The 24,553-nt window shown below is 40.2% G+C and overlaps 1 protein-coding gene across 1 annotated transcript in view; it reads right to left on the bottom strand.

Annotated features, from left to right (window-relative positions):
* DCBLD1 (discoidin, CUB and LCCL domain containing 1) overlaps positions 1 to 24,553 on the bottom strand; it is a gene marked incomplete at its 5' end in the record, with an annotated part of 54,771 nt that overhangs the window by 8,389 nt on the left and 21,829 nt on the right. Inside the window, 6 exon segments of the mRNA XM_081141372.1 lie at positions 216 to 431; positions 1,248 to 1,288; positions 6,158 to 6,291; positions 8,984 to 9,056; positions 12,784 to 12,835; positions 14,252 to 14,386. Of these exon segments, the coding sequence (XP_080997498.1) occupies positions 216 to 431; positions 1,248 to 1,288; positions 6,158 to 6,291; positions 8,984 to 9,056; positions 12,784 to 12,835; positions 14,252 to 14,386 (651 nt within the window).

The following is a 24,553-nucleotide window of genomic DNA, read 5'->3' as shown; positions in this document are numbered from 1 at the left end:
TTAGAAACCTGATCACAGGTGAGTGTTTTCACACTGAGAGATGCCATAAAAAGGTTCAGCATTGCAGCGTTAGCTCTAATCCACACACTCATATTTACAACCCCAGAGACCCGGTGAAGACGAAGGTGTAGCGGACTTGGATGCATCCACGTGAATCAGAAACAACTTCAACCGCAAGTCATTTTGCATTTGTGAAACTGCACCTGGGTCAGTACCTGTTATTTTCTTTTCCTCTCCCAAATCTATCTCCAGCCACTCTCGTTGCTTGTGGTTCTTGCTGCTGTCCCCCGATGCCCATGACAGGCCTTGGTCCTGAAGCCGGGTTTGGCCAGGAGACCAATGAACTCGTTCTCCAAACTCATCCACCCACTGCCAGGAAGAAGAATCTCTGATTTGCCCGTCAGTTTCCAAACTCAAGGATGTGCTGCAACCTAGGAGAAAAGGGAACTAAGATATTTCAGATATAAAACAAAATGAAAGCAAAAATGTAATTGCAGCCCATCTCACCTAGAAACAGTTGTTTTACTTCCATTGTGATAGCAAATCAACTGTTTAATTACCAGTGTTTGAATGACTCAGACTTGCATTTGACTCATTTGTACTGCAGTATCTTGAAATGGTTGCTGCTTTTTTTTAATGGACCTCATGGAAGTCACATTCCCTATAAGTGACATCTCTCCGTCCCCAGTGTAGATTTCTGTTTCTAACCTAAATTCACCCTGACTTTAGCAAAGTGCAAGGTGTCTTAAAGGCTCAAACGCTGAGGTTCTTCGCACTTGATCAGAGGGGGCCTCCACTCCCTGTACTTTGAAGAGCAGGTACATGAGGTGCTCTGAAGATCAGTACCTCGTACCCGACATCCACGCTTAGGACCGTCACTAGACCATGTCTGAGGCAATGTGGAGGGACCAAATAAATGCCACACTCCTCTTCCTGGACAAGGAAGACACCGTACTGTTCTCCTTAAAACATAAAGGAATTTATCTTAAATGTCATTTCAACTTTCATTCTTTTTGGCAAACGTTCGAGAAAGCTTAAGATTATAAAGGAAAATATTTCTTGCTTAACGTTAATATTAATTAGGGCCTACTGTCTTGTGTATTTTTAAGTCACAGCATACTTGGTGATGTGTGATCTGAGTGGGGCGGAGGGAAATCCTTTAAACTATATCATCTGAGGGATATGAAAGAATAAACTACCACGAAGATTTTAAAATATCAGATTCTTAAAAAAAGCATGGTCCTTACCGTTGGAGGTAAACAGAAATCGCTTATCTGACAGGGAACCACTGAAATAGTAAACACAAACACGGGGAAGTGAGCTGGTTAACTGAGCCTTAATGACTGACACAGCTCTATATAGCACAGGCTCATAGAGCTTCCCACACCCCAGGGACCTTCATGGCACCCAGCAAGGCCACTCTTATCATCTTCAGCACTGAAATTCTATAGATCAAGAATATCAGCCCCCTCCACCAAAAAAAAAAATCAGGCCCATCGAAGGTAAGCAACTTTCCTAATTTCATCTAGGTGACAAGTGAGTAGGACTCTGAGACACTGCTTTTGAATCAAAATCACTGTACTGAGAAAAAATATACGGATAGATATACAGTTTCAGGAACAACCTTAAATCCCAATTAATTAGTATATGATGATAGAGGCAGAAAGGATCACTGTCCTGAATACTTCCTTTGATTTAATAGTCACCGTTAATGTCCCACTCACTGTCAACAACCAAGGGCCATTGAGAGACATGCAGAAGCCTGGTCACTTTTGGAAGAACAGCATGTCATTTGCTAGCTGCCTTCTCTGCAGTCTTCTCTACTCCTTTCCTGAGGGGTCCTGCCCGAGCACGCTGCTCTGAACAGCCTCAGCCCAGTCTCTCCCTCCAATCACACTGCAGCAACCAGCACCCAGCCATGAACCAGCGCCTGCTTCTGGATGACAAGGTGCAGCTGTCATTGAGAGAAAATTCAAAGCATTTCACTGACCGGCCCAAACTGGCCCTCACTGCTCTAAGACAGTTCTCTAGTTCATCAGCATTGACCCCTGGCCTCCGGAGTCCTGCTGCTCTACAGCCTGTATTAATCTCATGGGAGAGCATATCAAATCAGCCTTGATCTGCACTTGTCTTCTTCATAAGAGACGAGATTCCTAAGGCCTAACACCATATTTAACTTGCTAAAAATCCATCACCAACTCAATGGTATAAAAATACATACAATGAATAGAAAATCTGGAACTCTCAAGATTAATCTTATGTACATAGTTCTTACTATATTAGGTACTAGAGGTAAACACAAAAAGGTAGATGTCACTATGTATTCTGCTATTTTCCAATCTGAGAATTCAATTTATATTTTAAATGTTTAACTCTGAATTATATGTGGCAGTAATGGACAGAAAGAGTACAGAACGGTGAGATCCCAGAGAACCCCAAAATAGACCAGAGTATAGGTAACTTCCCATCATTGTATTTCTTAGAAGTAACAGGTAGTCAAACCTTCTGGATTAATATTCTCTTTCATATTCTTTGTGCACTCTCAGGCAGAGACTCCATCAACCCAGGTATTCCACATAAAAGTTCTATTATAATCTCGGTGCTGAATAAAATGCAGGCACCATTTCCCATATGAGAAAACTCAGATCCACTTGGGTCAGGAGGCTTGACTAAGTTCACATTTAGCAGAAAAGCTGGGAGGAGGAACCAGCTCTCCTGACCTTTCAAGAAAGATGCACACTGTTGCAATTTGTACTTAAACTTTTATTAAGATTTATTTAGAGCCTTTCCTTGATTAATTTTTCCATTTTCTCTAATGTTCCTGCACTAAGTATTTCACTTGAAATCTGGCCCAAATAAACCCTAACAATACTGCTGCAACCCTAAGAGCCTAAACTTGTTCCCACTTCCAGGCCACATTAAAATTTTGCTATTGTTGTTGAAAAAGAGAAGTTATGGTAAGAAGGATAACTTTGGGGTGACCCCTGAGAAGATGCCAGGAAGGCTCAGCTACTAACAGCTCCTTCCTGACTTTCCTCCATTATCAGCCGGGATAGGTTTTTCCATTTCATTCTTTTGTACTAATTGAATACCAGATTTCGAGAATTAGAATTCTATAGGTACGTGTCCTCTTTTAAAAAAGAAAATGCCCTAGGGACGTTGGGGTTCCCAGGCTTTCGCACATTAGGGTGAATGAACTCAATCAGATTCCAGGAACTGCCCGCCTTCCCTTCCCCGAGGGCCATAGGAGCAATCAAGAAGAGTCTGATGTAAACAGAAAGGCCTCCCGCCTCTGGTTCCAGCCACCATCCTCTCTGTGAAGTCAGAGCCTCTTCCTGATTCCATTCTGGTCTCCCCCGATCCAGGAAGCAACCTGACCCCGGATGAACCCCAGAAGAACCCTGGATATTTACTTTAGGGGTTCTTTCTTCCTCAGCTGCAATGCTTCCTTCTGTGTTTTTTCCTGAACACCAAACAATCGTGTGTGGGAACAGAAGTTCAATGACCGCATGTACACTGGTTCCCCAACAGCAAAACAGCCCAGATAAAAACAACTGCTCCCTGAAGATTTGGGAATCTAAATGAGTGCAAAAGACTGTCCTGGCCTACAGTGTACTCCTCTCACAGGACAAAAAGCCAGTGCAAAACCACAGAGCTAGAAGGAAGAGGGGCCTTGATAGAATTCTGGATTTTCTGTCTCCTCACACCAACATGAAATTAGGAATATCTATTCAAATAATTATATGGATTGTGAAGCCAAGTTTTTTCCTAATTCATGGATGCTTCAGATTTTTGTAACTCTTTTTTTGCTTCGAAGTTTAATTTCAAATTATATAAAGCAGCTTCTCATGTATTAAGCTCAATCGATATTGCAGGAGTCATTGAGAACATAATGTTTACTATTATTCAGTAGTTTTAATCTTCTTCAAAAGGAAAAGAAAATCCTATATTTCTACAAAAGAAGTGTTCAAATGTGTACAGACACAGGCAAGAGATTCCAAAAAACAGATTTAAAGCCAAAGGCCAGTTTTTCATTCATTTTGAAGACAGCAGCACTCAACGAATGCAGGCCACAGCCTGATGTCATCCGGAAATAGCAGCCCAGCATCAGTACAAAAATACTAAACATAAAAAGAAACAGATCCTCCAAAGTCAGGGTCAAGCTAACATTTAAAACTTCCGGTGCACAAACAATCACCTTCACTATAAATAAGGATATAATTTTAATGTTCCAAAGAGTCTGAGGCAAATACATTCAGTGAAAACATACACGCACACACACGTGTACGCATGAACATATATAAAACGTACATAAAATTTCATTTATATATAGTACATATGTGTGTGCATATGTATACACACACACATATATATTTTATTTATTTGAGTAAGGATTTTAGTTTCTAAAGACATCTGTAAGCTTTTAGATCTTAACTTTGGCACAAATTTAGAACTAATTTGTCTTTGAATGTTCAGATAATATGAAAAAAAACACTTTGGGGCCTCTTGTTGCAAAAAAAAAAAAAAAAAAAATCCTATCCAGAGGGGAAAGTAAATGGGAAGGTCATGGCAGGCAAAGGACACAAATATGAAGAGGTGAGCCTGCCCACCTGGGCGTGCGGCGAGCACCCTGCCCTTCGTGGGCGCCGCCTTTCACGGGGCACACGCAGCACTGCCTGCCATGCCCGAGAAAGGGCTGCACTGGAACAGCCTCTCCAGCTCCCCCGTACCCTAAACGCGGGGCCGCCAGTGCGAGCTCGGCCTCTCCTCAGCCCCCACCGCCAGCCGGCTAGAGTGAGCTGGATGTGCGCGTGGGGTGCTGACAGCCCCCAGCACGCCCCTCTGGCATTTCTTCTCAGGCCTTGACTCCACCACTCGTCCCCTGAAGCCCGGGGCCTGCTTGCCCTCCTGAAGATGCCGGCAGGCTCTCCCCTCACTGCGGCCCCTGCTTCCCCTCTCCGGCCGAAACGGCTGAAACGCTGGCTCTCCGGCTCCATCTGTTCAAGCCTCGTTGGCCCGTGGCCTCCAAGCTAGTAGGTCCTGGCCTACTGTTCCTACTTTGGATCCTGAAATGCCTATAGCCCCTGTTTTGTCTATACCCTCAGAACCAAGACTATGTGACAACCTGTCAAAAAAACAGTCACAGTAGTGGGAAGCCATCCCTGTCTGGGGGGTGAGGAGGAGAGAGACACACAATGGCTTGAGGAAAACTTTTCCCTCACTAGGCGTCCATCCAAAGGGAGCCTCCCCCTGGACCGCTCCATCTGCCTGTTTACGTGTGTGGACATCTGGACCACAGGCCGGCCTATATTTAGTCCTAACGGCTCTAGTTTTCCACTCCAGAAGCTGAGGAAACCTAAAAGCATTAAAAGCTGGGGCTGAAACATTTATAGTAATTGACACACTTTTCTCTTATGAAGGCAAAAGAGCAGAGGGTAACACCAAACAGAAGTTAACAACGTTAACGAAAGTCATCTTTCTTCACTTCCCAACTATTATTCATTAGGAGAGTGTCTCTAGGAGTCTCTGGGGAGCTCCCTAGTTCAGAGTAGGTTTATTTCAGCCCCTCGTCTCCCTTCAGTGTCTTTGCTAATATTAGAGATTAACCAATAAATTACTGAAACAGGAAAAGCTAAAAAGGAATAAGTCTTTGCTCTCTCCCACATAAAGCACCTGAGTAGAAATGCTCCTCTGCCCTGGGACTTCAGATGTGTGCCACTTTAATTTACCTGTCAGCATAACCAGTGATTTTTTTTTTTTTAATATATCTTTATCAATTTCAGAGAGAGGAAAGGAGAGGGAGAGAGAAAGAGAGAAATATCAATGATGAGAGTCATTGATCTGCCTTCTGCTTGCCCCCCAACTGGGGATCGAGCCTGCAACCCAGGCATGTGTCCTGACCAGGAGGAAATCGAACTGAGATCTCCTGGATCATAGGTTGATGCTCAACCACTGAGCCACGCCAGCTGGGCCCAGTGATCTTTTTTATTGCTGCATTTAACCTTCCTCACAGACACTAAAATGCTGCCGTAACACTCACACACACTTTTCCCAGTCGACGAACCCTCGGTATCACTTGTCTGCTGGTCTTCCAAAACTGTGAGCTGAGCATGCCTTTAGGTTACCTTCCACTCAAAACAAAATGCAAAGTACTTACTCCCTTGAGAGCACACCATTGGCCAGGATTCCTTCATATCGACTTATCCCTTTGTGCTGAAGCACACTGATCTGGCCGCCCAGTTCATCTGCAATGACTCCTGCGTGGATGGCCGCTTTGCACAGTAAAGAGTTCTGAAACACAGCAACACTGTCGCTCGCAGCTTACTCAAGAATGCATTTAAAATATAGTGGGAGCTTTCCACTTTGTTATAACTTGTGGTCAGGATCCCTAATCGACCCATGACATTGTTTACCTATAATTCATTTACATAAAAGTAAAAGGGGGAGGACAAATGTTAACATACCACTATCTCAATGACACCAGTCACCATATGTCCCCTGACTAACTTGGGAACCTATCCACTAGGTGGGTAAGTAGGTACTTTACGGTAGTAGCGGTCCCCCCAATGAATAACACCTCCTGGCGACCATGCCCTTGTGCAGTCGCCTCTCACACTGACTCTAACTGGCCATGTAGCTTGTTCTGCTGCACATGTGAGGCCACCTTTGACGATCTGGCCACTTTTGACCCTCTGGCCTTAGGTTACCCACCATGTGACTGCAGCCACAGGAGCTGTTCTAGGCAAAGGTAGTTAAAGAACTGAACAGCCCAAATTGCTGAGCCACAAACTCATCAGCAATAAAAGGGGTTTTTTTTAAGCCACTAAGTTTTGGGGTGGGAAAAACAGATAACTGTTCAGCAGAAATAGATAACGGATCAGAGTTTCTTACATTTGGTTTACCAGATGTACACACTGAGGGCCATTTGAGAAGGTGAACTTTATACACCACGCTTCATTTAGAGATTTAAGTAGGCATTTAAAACAAAATAATGTCAGAACACTAAATGACTGCTGTCTGGTATGACAACCCATGCAGGAGCACCTGAGTGGCTGAGTAGCCAGCGGCCCTGGGATTGAAATTGGCCTATTGGGAAGTGGAGCTGGAGGATGGACTAGAACTTTTCAATGGGTTGCCCAGGTCCTCGGTTCCCATGAGCACAGACCTGTGTGGGAGGATGACTAGACAGATTGTAACCAATCTTGCTAGGAGAATCCCTTGTTAGGAAACTCTCCTTGGAAGGCCCACAAGGCAAGGAGCTGAGGACAGCCTCCAGCCAAAACCGAGGAAGAAACTGAGCTCCTCCATCAGAAAATCTGAATGTTGCCAACACCATGTGAGCGTAGAAGCCACTCCTTCCCCAGTCAAGTCTCAGATGAGACTGCAGGCCTGGCTGACACCTTGGATGCACCCTTCAGACACTGAAGCAGAGGACTCAGTTAAGCCATGCCCAAACTCACAGCCTACAGAACATGAGAGATAATGCATGTATTGTTTTAAGCTTCTAGGTTTACGGTAATATTGTTAAGTAGCAATAGATATCTGGTATACCCACAATATACAAAAAAGGCACTAATCAGACTTCTTTGAAGAGATTAGTTTTCAAAATACAAATTTTCCCTCCAGATAAAATCATTCTAAAAGCAAACGGTGTAAAACCAATGAGTGAGTCAAGTAGGAAACCTGTTTGCAGCACTTGCAAATCGTGTATGCAGATCTACTGCGCAGGAAACCATTTGTTTACCTATTACGCTGAAAAATAAATCTGTCAAGAGGAGGCAAGATAAACAACTAAGTAAGAAAAAAATGATGCTATCTCTCAAATTGTACATAACTCTTAAGTTTCTTGCATGGTACCGGAAATAATAAAGAAAAACTTTCCATCACTGGGGGGAAAACTATACTTTTTATTTCTCTTAGTTAATTTCCTGAAGTCATTTAGGAATAGCCTGTGCCAAGCTTATCTTCAGACTGAGGTAGTATAGATCACTTTAAGGTTCAAACAATTTATAGGCCAAATGAATATCCTGTGTGAATCTTGTAAATAAAGACAATACATGAAAAGGAAATAAAGACCAAAATAACAAAAGCTGCTGCTTCCAGAATCAGGATGTGCTAACAGCAAAAAGGGAGGGGCAGGGGGGTGATGGGGACATCTGTAATACTTTCAACAACAACAAAAAAAGGCAAGTTTTCCCTCCTGCTGGAGATGAAGAATCAGTCTTCTAGAACATGAATGCTTTCCCTGTGCTTGAAGACACATGCCAGTAACTCTTAGGAAAGTCTCATCACATTTCTAATAACTCAAGCACATTCCTGTAAACTCAATTATTTTAAATAGCAATGTAACATTTAAAAAATCAGGTATCGGCTTTCCAGAATAGAAATCTGTAAATAGTAAGAAATGAAAGACTGTGATTCTGGAGACAGGACATATACTTTAGAAAAATGACTTCTTGTGAATTTATTTCTCTCTGGGAAAAGTGTATATAACCCAGAAAGTCTCATTAGGCATAAGAAATTGGGGAGCAAGGAGGGAGGGGGATAATATATAAGAACAGGGCAGAGGGCTCCACTGGTCCCAGGCACACTGTCACTGTTCTGTGATGTGAATGTTCGTGACCTTGGCTATCATTACATGAACCAAATGGAGCGTTACAATAAAGAAATAAAGTATAACAAAAAGATGGCCTCTTATTAAAACTAGATGGAATTATATTCTTAGGTCTTGAAAAAGGTTTCGTTTTACCATTTCATTTACATTGTGCTTAATGAGAAATGCTAAAAATAGGAATGAATACATGAATAAACTTGGTTCTTATACTTATTTTATTTCATTTAATCCCAGAAAAAAGAGAATTGTATATCTATCTGCACTGTTTTATATCTTATTTGATTTTACTCTGTAATGAATTTAGGCACAGCGACAGCACTTGCTCTTTTTAATTTCCTCCCTGCCATAAAATTCCCCTCAATCACTTACATCTCTATATCCATCCACCATGTTCCCAAAAATGTCTCCTGCTATGTCTTTACAACCAGCTGGGCAGAATTTGCTAAAAGAAAAAAAAAAAAAAAGAATTTAAATTTGATTAAATTATACTTAAATTTAAAAGTATTAAATTATACTTAAAACCATTTCTCTCCATAGTACACACAGGAGGGAATACTTTGCTCTAATGACAAGTCAGAAACCTGATTTATAAAAACACAGATTAATATAAAATGTTACTCTGAAAGCAAGTATTACACATAATTATTTGTTTTATATAAGGAGTCACTATAAACCTTATTAAACAATGAGCTTCCCTAATGTATCTTAATTGATCCTAAGTCCAAGAAATATTTTTTTAAAGAGCAAAATTTCTAAATACTATATATAGCAGGACCTTGTTTTTATAAAGATATGTTTAAAATATGTAAAATAACAACTTATATTTTCTGTGGATAAAAAGACAAGGAATTACATCTGGATTCTAGTGGGATTTTGAGAAAATTCCACTTTCTGTTATGTAACTCTAATATCTTGATTCAGTCTACTAACAACATCCAATAGAAACATAATGGAAGCCACATATGTAAATCTATATATTCTACTAGCCACATTAAAAAAGTGAAAAGAAACAGAAAAAAAACCCCACTAATATGAATAATATATTTTACTTAACCCAATATATTCAAATGATATTATTTCCACATGTAATGAACAGGAAAGATTATCAATGAGGTATTTTCAGCCTTTTTGTGTGTGTGTACCAAGTCTTCAAAATCTGTGGTATATTTTATACTTAAAACACACCTCAGCTTGAACTAGCCATGCATGGCTGGTATTGGACAGCGATGGTCACATTAGTTATGAACTACTTTTACAATCAGAAAAAAAGCTGTATATGTATATTTCAGCTTTATTGAAGTATAACTGACAAAACTGTAAAATATTTAAAGTGTACATCATGATGACTTATGCTACCCATGTAGTGAGCATGTCGACCGTCTCATGTAATTTTATATACAAATATATATGAGATAATTTAGTCCTACTCTCTAGCGAATTTCAATTACACGACACAGTGCTACCAGCTACAGTCATCCTGTTACACATTAGATCCTCAGACCTCACTCCTCTTGTAGCTGGAAGTTTATACCCTTTTACCAACCTCTCTCGATTTCCCCTATACTCCAGCCCTTAGCAAACTACTTTTCTATAAGTTTGACTTAAAAAGGTATACTTTAAAATTAGGATCCCATTTACTTAACAGTTATTTTTCAAGAAACTTTCCAGAAATATTTCATGGCGTGTGGTATGGTGGAAGGGCCTAGGGCGGGTGCCCCATGCACTGGTACTAGCTGGCTGTGTGACCCTGAAGAGTGCATTTAACACCCCTTAAGTTCATCTGTAATTCCTTCAAGAGTCAACATATCAATAGGCTGTGAATGGCAGCTATACATCTATGAAAAACATGCAAAAAGAAAGTCAAAATATTATAAGAACAATTACAACTTTGAAGATGAAAGCCATATGCCCTTGTTTCTATATACACTGCATTACAATGTTTACTCGGTTTGTTTAAAAAGAATGTACTAGCCCAAACAGATTCCAAAATAGCAGCTGCTTTGACTTCCTTTCCTCTCAGTTTCCTCCTGATGACTTAGCAAATGAGATGAGTAACAACATATGATTATCAAAACTACCCAAATAACTCACAATTCTTTCCCATTGTCCTAACAGAGTCCAGCATTCCAGCAATGATCAAGGAATTAAGAAATAAAAATAATGGGGAATCCTACTACAGGTTTACAGTTCCTTATCCTAATCCGTAGAACCAGACGTATTTCAGAATTCAGACTTTTTTGCATCTTAGAAAGTAAAATAGTTCCAATGATGTATATGATGTAAGACCCTGTGAGGTCTACACATATTAATCAAAAACATTAATATCTCTGTGTCAAATACATGAATAGTCATATTAAGTCAAATACATAGAGACTAAATAGACTTCTTAATTTTAGTCCAATTTTGCCATCAAATGAATTTAAGATCACGTTAATCAAGTATTGCCACCAAATGAGTCACAAAAACCTTTTGACTTTTAAAGCTTTCTGCATTTCATAATTAATAAATAAGGAATTGTGGACCTGTATTAGGCATCAGACCTCATATTTACTTAAACACTACAAACAGTTGGGCTACAGCTTAGATCAGTGATTTCAACCTCTTTCCTCTCAAAAAAAAAAAAAAAAGAATATTTCTTGCCAATCTGACAAAAAAAATAGGTATAATTTTGATTCATTCACGCTGGATGGCTACTGTTGTGTTGGCTGCTGTCATTTTTTAATTTGACAATCTAAGGGAAAAGAGATCACGGTCCCTGAATAAATAGTCAGGTAGTGCATGTTTTAAAAATTCTTGTGGCTCACCAGTGTGCCACGGCATACCTGTTGAAAATCGCTGGCTTAGGTGATCTGGAACCATAACCTCACTCTGCAGGCCTCATATATTCCTTTCTTTAGGAGGACAGAGAATGATCACTGGTGCCCAGAGCCCCGTCACCCCCAGATAGGTATGGTTGAAAAGCTCTCAGAGAATGCTGGCGTAAATCTACATCAGATGAATGGCAACTTTACAGGGCAATGTTTAATTATTGGTCATTTTTATTTTTGTTTTTCTCTACTAGACTTAATATTAATTAACACTAGAGTTGATTTTGCAAATAAAATAATCTCATTTATTAGAATGTTCGAGGTGATTAAGACCATGCACTCTTGGGTCTGACTCTGGGTATGCTTGTTAAGTGTGCGGTCCTGGGCAAGCTACTGAACTGCCTGGTGCCTCTGTTTCGGGGTAAGAACCTACCTTGTAGGCATGTTGGGACATTCACATGAGTTATTTATATGCTAAGTCCAGGCACTAAGAAAGCACTCTAAGGAGTTATAGCTATTGTTAGTGTTATTGGCAATGATCTCTAGACCATTGGTTCTCAACTGGGTGTGAATTTTGCCAACTGGGAAACATCTGGGAATGTCTGGAGGCGCTTTTGGTTACCACACTGGCATGTAGAGGCAGAGGCCAGGGTTACTGCTGAACATCCAACAATGCACAAAGCAGCCCTGCACAACAAAGAATCTGACCCCAAATATCAGTGGTGCTAAGGGTGAGAAATCCTGCTCTAGGCTCTTCTATGTTACAGGTGAGGAAATGCACCTCAAAGAGATTAAGCCATTTTCCAGTTAAAGCTGGGATGGAAATTTTCATCTCTAATTCTCAGTAGGTTTCTCATTTGTGAGCAAGACAAAGTAAACATCCTCCAAAAGTCAAAGAATTAACAAAAGTCACTCCCAATGCAAGCCAGGTAAGAAATGCACTCTAGACTCCATTATGGCTTATTGGTGCTACAGCGGAACTCAGGGGTCAGCACTCAGAGCTCAAGGGCCAGACTCAGGGTGCTGCTTGTTGTTGTAGTAAATAAAGTTTTATTGGAACACAGCCTTGCTCATTTGTTTACATCTAGTCCACGGCTGCTTTTGCATTACAGCGGCAACGAAACTGTATGAATAGATGCAAAAGAGACGGCATGACCTGGAAATAAACCTAAAATAGTTACTACCTGGCCCTTGACTGGGAAAGTTTGCTTACCTCTGCTGTATAAGAAGCCATTTCAAATACTATTCCTTGAAAGTTACTACATAGATGATTTTTTAAATTAAGTACAAATAATATTTTATTTAATGTCAAGGTAAGCAAAATGTTCAGCAACATATAACTGCAGCACAGCCTATATTTACCTGTATTCTGTCTCCAAATAATGGTTAGCTCGTTCCAAACACGTTATTAAATCTGTCATAAAGATAATTGTAATTAGCAGACTGAATGGAAGTTAGGATGCTTGAAAGATTTCTTTTAAAATAAAAAAGACAATTTTTAAAAAGCATTTATTCTTTATCTAGTGAAAATTAAGTAAAAAAAAAAAAAAGAACCTAAATTATAATCCCTTCACTTTCCATATGGGGAAAGGGTTAGAGTGAAGAAAGAAAACTGAGCACAGTGTCCTCAGGATTCAACAGTTCCCTTCATTTCTCTTTCCTGCCACCTATGATGGCTTTTCAGTGGTTGTCCAGTGAGTGACAACAGAATCTATTCCCAACAGAAAAGCCAACATTGGTTAGTTGCTATCCACTACATGCCTACAAGATCATGTGTATAACCTCCCGTGGCAGAAGCAAAACAATTTTAAAGCCCAATGTGGTTCATAGAGAAGGTTCAGGGACACTGTAATTTAACAATTTAGCTAGTAGCCTCTGAGTGACCAAGAACCAGGTGTTTACAGAGAACACAAATAGCCTCTCAACTTTGACCGTTATGGACCAAGGACGTAAAAAGAGGGTGATCTTTGGGTATGGAACCAAACTAATACTCAGCAATGGAGATGCTAAGATACTATGGATTTTTATGGATTTCTATCAACCTAGTATAGTTTCCAAAATATTCCACACTTGCAATAAATAGTTCTTTCTTTCCTTAATCTTTTCAATAGTTCTTAGGGAGTAACATATGGTGAACACTGGCCATGCTAGGGCCTGCTGGCTTTGGTCAGATCTGATTGGATGGGAGGGGAATGAATGGTGCTCCCCCTCCCCAGAGTAATTCTGCCAAAGGGGACTGAATGTAGAAATTCTGGGCACCTCTGTGCCCTGGGCACACACAAAGTGGGCTGCACAGTAATTACTCTGGAGTATAAGAGGCCTGGACAGAGCCCACGCTTTCCTCTCTCATCAGTGTTGGTGCCTCCCTTCTCTCCTGCTCAGGTGCCAGCTGCGTAGTTAGTGGGCTCTTTAATAGTTGACTACATCCTGCTCAGGTTCACATGCCTCCATGCTGGTGAACTGGGGTGTGTGTGTGTATGTGTGTGTAATGGGGGGTGAGCACTTGACAAAAGGCTGGTCCTCAGCTAAAAAATGGGTTGGCAGAGGGCTTCAGAGAATAGCCAGGCCTTAGAAAGGTCAGGACAGTAGCCCCAAAGATGCTCCACCCAAGCACACCAGGAAAATGAGATCAACTCTCTTCCACATAGGTCAGGTGATAGATCTAACATGTCCTATAAAAGTGTTCAGTTCAGAGCTTGCATTCCCCTCTTTCCTCACATCTTAATTTTGTATCTCAGGTCACAATTCTGCCCAGAGATAGTGATAGGCGGCAAGGGGAATTCTTATACAGATAAAGGTTTACAGGTTTGTGTTGATGTTTCTGCTATACCTGGATGGTCGCTGCTGGCATAGGCCAGCAAAAAGCCCCGCCCAGAAGTGTGGGATCCACTCACAAAGCGAACAGTTACTTCACTGGTGTTCAGCAAGAGTTCTTTGGGAACATTCATACTTCCACAATATGGTCCTAAAAACAAAGCACATTTTTGGCACATTTCAAAATTTAGACCAGCACAAAGAATTGGTATGTGGCATTTTTTCCATTAATGGTCAAATGCACCAGACAACACATGTGTAAGATTGTAACCATCACTCAACTGGAATTTTGTTTAATACTGAGACTGATGTGAACCTGATTATATTGACAAGCCAAGGGGGGAAAGGGGCTAACTCTGGATAAGTAATAGGCTAGAACTAGTCAATTGTGGACAACCCAAGAGATAGGTTTTGGGTTTTGTAAAAATAAGACTAATGAACAAAGGTCAAATACATTAAGTAGTAAAGAAAATTTTATCACAAAAGTGATATTCTGGGGGCCTCTTAAATTTGCTTAAAGTATTATCTAAATTTGTGTCCCCTCAAAATTCACATATTGAAATCCTAATGCCCCAATGCGATGGCATTAGGAGTCAGTCTTTGGCAGGTGCTTAGGTCATGAGGGTGAAGCCCTCTTGAATGGGATTAGTGCCTTTATAACGGAGGCCCCACCGAGCTTGCTTGTCCCTCTACCATGTGAAGACACAGAGACAAGGCTATGAGCCAGGAAGTGGGCCCTTACCAGCCACTATACTGAATATGCCAGCACCATGATCTTGGACTTCCCAGCTCCAGATCATATGAAATAAATGTCTGTTTTTAACTTATCCAGTCTGTGGTATTTTGTTACCGACTAAGACAGGTAGTAAAAAAAGTTATCACAAAAGTGATTTCTAGGGGCCTCATTTATTTTGCTCAAAGAAACTGTCAAATTCCCATTTTTAAGGAGGTTCCAGAATTAAAAGACTGTCCAATACATGGTAAACATTATATTCTCATTCAGTTTATACATTTATCTCTCTCTTACAGTACCTTCTGGGTAACCTATATAATTTATTTTGACTTGTAAAATAAAGTTCATAAGAGCGCAAAATAATTTCTAAAGCCTTCTGAAATAACTTAGTATAAATTATGCAATTAAGAGTATTACATATTGTTTCTAGAATAAGTTGCTTGAAAAGCAATAGGAAACTCAATGAACTTTCAAAGGACAAAAACTAGATTTGGAGCTTAAAAAAAAAACAAAAGGTCTTCCTAAGACCACTCAAGTTAAAGTATAATTTGTTAATTGTCATCTTAAAAGTCATATATGCAAGACATAATAGTTTCTCTGAAAAAAGGAATTAGCAAGCAGATTTTTTAAAAATTTTATTGATTGATTTTAGAGAGAGGGAGAGAGATTTGTTGTTCTATTTATTGATGCATTAATTGGTTGATTCTTGTATGTGCCCTGACTGCGGATTAAACCCACAACCGTGGTGCATTGGGACAATGCCCTAACCGGCTGAGCTAACCGGCCACGGCAGCAAGCAGGTTTTGAAGACAGGTATTCTTCATCAACTTCTCCCAAAATAAAACAGTATGGAAAGAGTCCACAGCAACAACCACATCATCAGGTTAAGGAAGGAGAGGAAAAGAAACAGACCCCTCTAACTCAATGTGAGTAAAATTGATGACACTGGCTAAAACCAACCGAGGGTCCAAACTGCTAACAGATTCAGGTGACGATCATAAACCCTCTCCTGCTGTAGGAGGTAGGATTTCTCTTCTGTCCTGTCCTGGGCTCACATCTTGAGATGTGACAGAATAAGAGAGAAAAGCTATGTGTTTACCTTCATGCCCCAAATCACTGTTGTTCCCTGTTGTTAAATTACAGTGAAAGCCAAATAAAAAAGATCACTTCCCTCTTTAGAAACACTCATCATATATAATTACTTACATGAGTTAATACTTGCAAATTACTTAGAAGCGTATCTAGCATATAACGAGAGCTATGTAAGTACTTGTGAAATAAATAAATGAATACATTAAAACAAGTGAACAAATAATGTCTGTTTTCCTTCTACACTATGTCCCAGAGGGGTAGGAAGTTTTCTCTCCAGCACTTTATCTCCAGCAGCTCCTATAATACCTGGCATGTGGTAGACTTCTAAATACTCTTTAAATTGCAAGTGTGTTTTTAAAAATTAAACCTGGTTATAAAGATAAAATATTTCATCCTATCATTTTTAAATATCATGAAGAAGTCAGGAGGAAAAGTGTGTAAAAGCCAGAAAGGAAATCATTAGTGTAATGAATACATGGATTTTTATGAATGTTAATGGTGTTCACAAGCATGGTACATAGGCAATTTATACTAAACCCATTTTTGTATAAAAAAATAGAATAAGTATTTTTGTAAAATTAAAATGAGTCAGGTGACTGTGCTTGACTTCTGCAACTTATTCTGTTTGTTTACATATGTTTGAAATTTCTTTGTTCTTTGCAAAGTGAAGATACTTGTTTCACAAACCTAAGAATAAAAGTGAAATAACTAGCAAATTGTTGCTGTTAATAAATCAGAATATTTTTCTAACCACGGTTATCATTTCCTAGAGGAAAGAATAACATGTATTCCTCTCCAAATGGTGATGATATGAATCTCTCCTTAAATTTCTACAGCATTCCAATGAGTTCTAATAAAAACAATGAAGTACACAAGTCTAAATTATCACTAAGAAACTGTTTGGAATTTTTTTTTAGTTGAAATCTATTTGACATATAACACTGTGTCAGTTTAAGGTGTATAACACGTTCATGATATATTTATATATTTTATATATTTTAAATATTTATATTTTTAAATATACAATGATCACCACTGTAGGAATAATTAGCATCTCTATCATGTCACATAATTATCATCTCTTTTTAGTGTTTGGGATAATTAAGTTCCAGTTCTCAGGAAGTTTCATGGTTCTAATACAACACTGTTCTATACTCACTACACTGTGCATTACATCTCCCGGCTATGGCTTATTCACTGATTGTAAGTTTGTACCCTTAAACAACAGCTCTCCTACCCACCCCCCACCCCCTGGTGACCACCATTTTATATTGTTTCTATGAGCGTGGCTTTTTTAAATTCCACATATGTGCTTTCATACTGTACTTGTCTTTGTCTGTCTGATCTCTCTTAGCACAATAGGCTCAAGGTTCACCCATGTTCTTGCAAATGGCAGGATGTCCTCCTTTCTCATGGCTAAACAATTATAATTTTATTTTTTATGTTTATGGTACAGTTGAAATGAAAGGTTGCAAAATTGTGTATATTTTACACAAATAGGTAAGTGTGTATGTCATCACACAAAGTTGTTATACAAAACATATGATTTTCTAGACCAAAAAACCCACATCATTATAGTAAAACTCTATAATTTGGTTGTATCCTCCCAAAGTCATGATAGGCATGCAAATATTTCTGGAAGAAGTTCAAAGAAAGAAAACATAAACACACACACTCTTTTAATCACCCTTACCCCAGAGACACCAATCCCGTCACATTCTTATTGACATGCTGAAAAAATGTAGCTAAATCCTAGAGGGAATGGGATATACTCTCTATATAAACGCCATCAATAAAAATTATTTTGATGGGTTCTTTATGTTACAACCATCGCAACAGCAGGAGGCGGTTTTAGTCCAGGGTGGGGGACAGAAGTTAAGGACTGGCTGCTACACTGCCTACGGCAAAGTCACGAGGACAATAAAAAACATCCCAATTATTGCCTGTCTGAAAGTCTGGCAGATACAGACTCCTTTTCGGAGACTGGAAGTTAATAATTGCATTCCTAGAGTTAAAAGGGAAGAGAGATGAAAACAGAAAAATCTGAGCGGCAGTGAGGGGGAAAAATAATTAATGGGAACCCACTAAAGGAAGCTGTGCGTCCGCCCTGAGCAGAGTTCTCGGTTTTCGGCCAGGCTCCTTGAGGATGACCCTTCCTCATGGAAGCCTCTCTGCACCCACATCTGCCCAAACGATAGAGTTCGCTGTTCCTATTCTGCATCCTGACTTTTAAAAAGGGCCCACAACCATGCTTAAACATCCACGAAGACAGTATCACTGGACGCCCAAATGTGAGCGTGGTGACCTCTACCTCTGACTGCGGTTGAGTTCTCCACCCCGGGCTGGATCCCTGGATCGGTAAACCTGTCTCAGTTCCCAGCAAGACTGACCCCCACCCCGTCCACGGTGGGTCTTCAGACCTAAAGGCAGGCATCACAGCTCTGCTTCACAGCTGCCGGTGCTGTTACACAGAACTTGGACCTGCCGTCTAACGCCACCTCCCCTCCCCTCCATCCTTGCCTGCGAGGCAGGTCCCATCCTCCTGTACAGTTCCAAGTTCCCTCAGACGGGGCGCAGCAGAAAGACACTTCATCAAGCAGGCAGAAAAGTCAGGAAAAGTGAGTACTTGGACCTTTCGTGGAAGGTAACTGCAGGCCTGGGCTGTGGGAGGAGCTATCGGGGATCCCAAAGGGAATGGCACTGTGGCATCTGGCACCCGACATGAGGCCAAGGCCTGGCCGACAACGGACTGACGCCTTGGCCAAAAGGAAGACAGGCCAGGAACCACAGGGGCTGCCTTCTTTGGGCGCAGTAGCCAGTTCCTCTCTACACGTCCCTCGTTTGGGGCCCCTGTTCCATGGAGAGCTGAGAGGGGAAACCCTTTATCTTTCCGTGTGTGACTATGAGAAAGCTGTCCCACAGGGAAGAGTGAGGCGTCTGCCCAGAGCCAAGCCGGGAGCCCTCTTGTTCTCTGGCGGTCGGACAATCCAGGCAGCCACGGCTACTACTGCGCATTCCCCAGGGGCTGCCTGCCTCAGTCTCTGGACATTTCGAGGCAGTCACAGTTTGCTTAATAACTGTTCCAAGTCACTTTAGGTGGGTCTATGCTTTTGAGCTTGAAAGTGATGAAACTAAGTAATTGTTTCACCTGTGAAACGGACAGATTTCAAAAATGGATGCATAATTTGAAAAGAGAGAGAGCCCTCCCCCTGCGCAACCACTCGCTCAGTGGGGACAAACGCAGAGACCAAATGAAAGCCTAACTCCGGAGAGATTTGTCAGAAATCAAACAACAAAAAATCCTCCGAAGATCTTTTGTTAACCTTATGAGCACCTCTGAAGCACACATTTAATTCCTTATGACAAATAAGAACACGCCAGCGAGCCTAAGGGACACTGCCCGGGAGGGCGCACACTATCAGCTGCCGGGGCAGCGGTCCCCAGCATGGGCCAGATCTGCCTTCCGAGCGAGGCGTGCTGCGGAAACAAGAAACGCGAAGTTGCAAAGGCCGTTTTCCATTTGTGTGTTTTTTTCAGTGCAGTCAAATGGCAAGGTTTGCCCTGGCTTGCTAATTGCAGTAGTGTCATTGTACAAAATTACTGAATTTTCGGGGTCATTTTCTATGAAAAAGGAAGGAAATTAACATAAAAAAAGGGATATTCCTGGACTGTGCCATTAAAACCATAGTCACGTAAGAATGTGAGTGGTATCCCTGGAGAGCTTTGGTCTCCGGTTCCCAGACAAAAACCAGTGACAGATGATAAATGAACCGGGCAGATTCCTAGACAAAGGTGTGGCTTTCCTTTGGGCCAAGGCATGTCAAGAAGTGCCTAACGCTGGAGCTCTCAACCCACCTAGGCCATTACTTCTCTCCCAACAGGAGAGGGTAATTACTGGAAGTAAATCACAGTGCCGTCTCCTGGGAAGTATTTGGGGAAAAGGAGGAGATGCCAGTAGCTTTTTCTCCTTGAGGTTACAATTATGTTAATAAGATGTCTAGTGTGGATGATTCTGGCTGATACAAAGTTTTCTATAACTTTAAAATTCTTCTGAATTCTCTCTTGGCCTAAAAGGCAAAACAAAACCAAACAAACAAAGCAGTCCTGCTCAAGAATTTCCACCAAAGTAGCCCCAATCCTAGAGGAGAATGCAATTCTAGGCTGTCTGAGGCCCAAAACAACTTTCCATGCAAGCTGGAAATTTCTTCGAAGGCTTTTGTTGTCTCTTTAAAAGTCGTAAGAATTTTGCATTCTCCATCATATGACTGGGAGACATAAAGCAATTTGTAAAATAGAAGCTGCCAATCTTGTGTTTTCCTGTATTTGGGATTTTTTTAAAAATCAACAAAAGCATAATAAATGAATACGCCAGCTATGCATTATCCTAAAATATTATCACAGAAATCTTGCTGCAATTGTGAGGCAAATCACTTAGTATTATTTCCTCTTTTCCCATTTCTCTTGTTCTTAGTATAATATAAATATTAACAGTTGACTTCACATGGTTGTAATTCTGAGTCAATGACAATGGTTAAGAAAATATTGGGGGTGGAGGTGGAAGTACAGGAAATGTAAGAAAACAATTCTGGAGCTTCCTGGTTTTCCTATAGTGCAATTCGTTTAGCAGAACACAACTCATTTAACTGACTACAGTTAGGTTCACTGGCCATGATGCCTCCTTAAGTATTTTGACTAAGTATTTTTAAACCTTAAATTTATACTGATAATCTGTATGGGAGTGATTTATCAGAAATCCATTTTATTACCAGGATACTCCCTGGGCAAGGCCCTCAGAAGTTTCTACTTCTTCTAGCAAATGACAACCAAGAAGAACTACAGCTCAGGTCTCATGCACAAGCCCCTAATCAGATGGCACCAAATCCGGAAGGCACAGTGGTTAAGAGCCAGGTCTCTGAAGTCAAATGCCCAAAGTTGAATCCCAGATTTAGTTAAGGGATCGTAAGCATGTTGCTTGACCTTTTTAAGCTGCAGTTTCCTTATGTGTGGACATTACAAACAGGTCCTCTCTCAGAGGCTACTGTGAGGGTTAAATGAGTTAGCAACTCTAAGGACTAAACCCAGGGTAGAGTATATAGCTGAATGCTCAGTCTCTATATCCTTTGTGGTCAACAAGACTGGAAATGCAACCTAACCAGAGGGCTAAAGAGTTTTAAAGTTGAGAATAATGATCTTCAGTAAGAATTCACAACCTTTCCTCTTCAGTATCATAAATAAAACAATGTTAAATATTTTTTCATAGTTTAAATGTAGGTATACTGGTATGATACAATGCTGAAATCAACACCATCCCCCCCCAAGTTAAAGATATTTTAATATTTTATTTAGCTAAACAGAGTCTCAGTACCAAAGCAGCAATCTGAACTGCACTGTATTATACAACAATTTTACATTTAAGTAGATGTTATTTAAATAGACTCCTTGTTGAATCTTCAAATTCCAGGTTTAAAGGTGAATTTGTTCAACCCTAGAATAGTTGTGGCTACCTTAGTCAAGTACCTGTGGTCTTATGTGTTTAAATATAAGATAAGCTTCTTTTCCAAAACTGTCCTCTGGAAACAAGGCGTCACCTTATATTTGAATCCTTTCAAAGCCTCATATTACACTGACCTCTCTGAACAACAGAGAGCTGTTTGGGAAAGACACTGGAAATAACCTCAATGAATGCAGATCTGAATGCAAAAATGAGTCCACCTGACCAAGGCAGTGGAAAGGGAAGCGAAGAAACATATCGCAGACTTAGTTCTTACTCCTGGCAGAATTAATGTAAACAAGACTTTTAAAGACCACTTTAAAAAGTAATAGTGTTATGTTTGCCAGAAATGCACAACCTGAATTTAATCGTGTGGGCTCATCAAACCAACCCAAATCAACTGACATTTCTACAGAATAACTGGTCAGAACTCTTTAAAACTGTACAAGAGACAAAGAAAGACTAAGGAACGGTCTCAGATTAAAGGAGACTGAGGAGTCATGACAACTAAATGCTTCGTGATTCTGGACTGGATCCTACACAAGAGAAGTGACCTTAGTGTTTCTTTTGAAGGGAGTCTCAGTTACTTTAATTACTTTGGTCTCGAACAAAACCCCAGAAATCCCTTAGTTAGAATGAAAACAATCTCTACTAAGCAAAGTATGATACCTCTTAAAGATTTTTTTGGGCCAGAATATTAGCACATGATCTTCAAAGTCAGTATGCATATTTTATATCCAACATTTTTTATAAGTTTACAAGTAAAATTAAAAAAAATTCTTTAAAAACTAGTTTTGTTCTTTAAAAACATATTTTCTAATGTACAGTTGATACACTTTATCAACTTTGCTGTTTCAAGGACATTTTGAAAGGAAGAGTCAGTGTCTCAACTCAGCCATAGATCCATAAGCATATTCTTCTAATTGATGTCAAATCTGGAATATCAGCCATAATTATAATACGTGACACACAGAATAATAACCCATCTTGCATGTATCAGACCTTTTAACATCGATGAGACCAAGTGCATCTTTCGCTTGACCACTGTGAAACTCACACTGCTCACAGTGCATTCTGCTTCCATGAGTGTGGATGATAAAAGGCACCCAAAGTGCCCGGCTGGCGTGGCTCAGCAGTTGAGCATCGACCTAGGATCCAGCAGATCACGGTTCAATTCCCGGTCAGGGAACATGCGCAGGTTGCGGGCTCCATCCCCAGTGGGGGGCGTGCAGGAGGCAGCAGATCAATGACTCTCATCATTGATGTTTCTCTCTCTCTCCCTCTCCCTTCCTCTCTCTGAAATCAATACAGATATATTTAAAAAAAAAAAGCACCCAAAGTATATGAACCAAACAACTGGCACGGGAGTGAACCATTAAAGAAGAACTGCATAATGATTTAAACAGTAAAACTTCAGCATATTCACAATGGTCAATGCAATCACATTCCAAGTAGGTCCACTCTTGGCAGAGCTTACGAACACTAATGCCAGAAAACATTATTCTTTTTCAAAACATTAGCTGCATGCTCAAAAGCTGGATAGTCTTGAGTCTTAAAATCCTCTGGCCATGGGTTTTAGCAAATAAATTAGTTAGTGAAAAAAATCAAGCTGGATAAACTATTCAGCTTTTTTAGCCACACATATAATCATTAGAGCTGTCAAATTCCAGAATCTCAGGAGGTTTTCCAGAAGATAAACTCCCTCTGCAGTACTTCAGCGGGCATTCCCCTCTACCACAGGCCCAGGAAATAGTGCTGTGGGTCCCTGGGAACCTGTACTGACACCGGGGGGGGGGGGGGGGGGGGGGGTGGTTCTGAAGTCACACCAGCTCCTGTGGCCACGCTGGCTGCAGAGGGCCCTTCCACCCTCCCACTGAGCTGGGCAACAGCCCCAGGAATGCCCACTCCCTGAGCTCGGGTGCAGGGCCACAAAGCACTTATGCCTCCTCCTACTTTGTATGGATGCCTGCGCACTCTCGAAAGTTCAAACTGAATCAGGGAACTATTTTAACTCTGTTAAAATATATGTCTAGTTAGTGGTTTTGGTCCAAGGAAATCTATTCGTTTTTTATTAAGAAATATATGTTTATTATGGAAAGAATTGAAAGTAAAGGGAAGACATAATACCCATAACTAAACCTTCTAAAGTCCTAATTTAGTAGTTTGCTATAGTTATGTTCTGACTTATTTTACTCAAAGGCTTTTTCTATCATTATAACATTACTGTATATTCATGTTTTACCTAACACTATATATATTATAAGCAGCTTTCTAGGTTAAACGTCTTTTAAATTATAGCTGTTTAATTGTCCAAGTAACTATAACTTGTTTTACTTAACTAGTTCCTTGTCATTGAACTTGTTGATTTACTTTTAAAATCATTTATTCTCTGAGTATCTACTACATTCAAGTCACTGGATTAAAAATTATAGGTACTACCCATATATGAGTAAGCGACTACTCCCAGAATGTTCTTCAAAACTATAAAAGACACAAACATATATATGCACCATATATGACATATGCATGTGTACACTTGCTATGTACCCTTAAACCACTTAATTCTTTTAAAATATACTTATAGGATTAAAATATTCTAACTTCCTTTTCATGTATTCCTTTTATTGCTAATTTCTAGTCTCTTTGTCTGCTGGATTTGCATTAGCAAGGCTGATCAGAAAAATCTTTAAAATAGCCACAAAAGAAATTCTGAGCATCATTAAATATTTTATCTTAAAAACATACCCCAAATATCTACTACACCGGTGCTTGAGACAAAATTGCTATATATGTAATATAGGTCTGGTAATAATAATTATTACCTGGAAAGGTAATAATTTGTTGTGGTTTTCTCTGGGTGGTAGAATCAAGAGAAAGGAGGAGAAATCTGGAAACAGAGGTCTTGGAGCCACAGGACAGATATAAATCTTCCTTTTAGCCCTATCTAGCTGTGAGATCTTTGGCATTTTGCTTAAATGCCACTGTGATGCAGTTTTGTACAA

The sequence above is a fragment of the Miniopterus schreibersii genome, assembly GCF_964146895.1.
Source record: "Miniopterus schreibersii genome assembly, chromosome: 6".
Lineage (NCBI taxonomy): Eukaryota > Metazoa > Chordata > Mammalia > Chiroptera > Miniopteridae > Miniopterus > Miniopterus schreibersii.
Note: the sequence above shows the minus strand (reverse complement) of the source record. Positions and strands in the feature narration are given on the sequence as shown.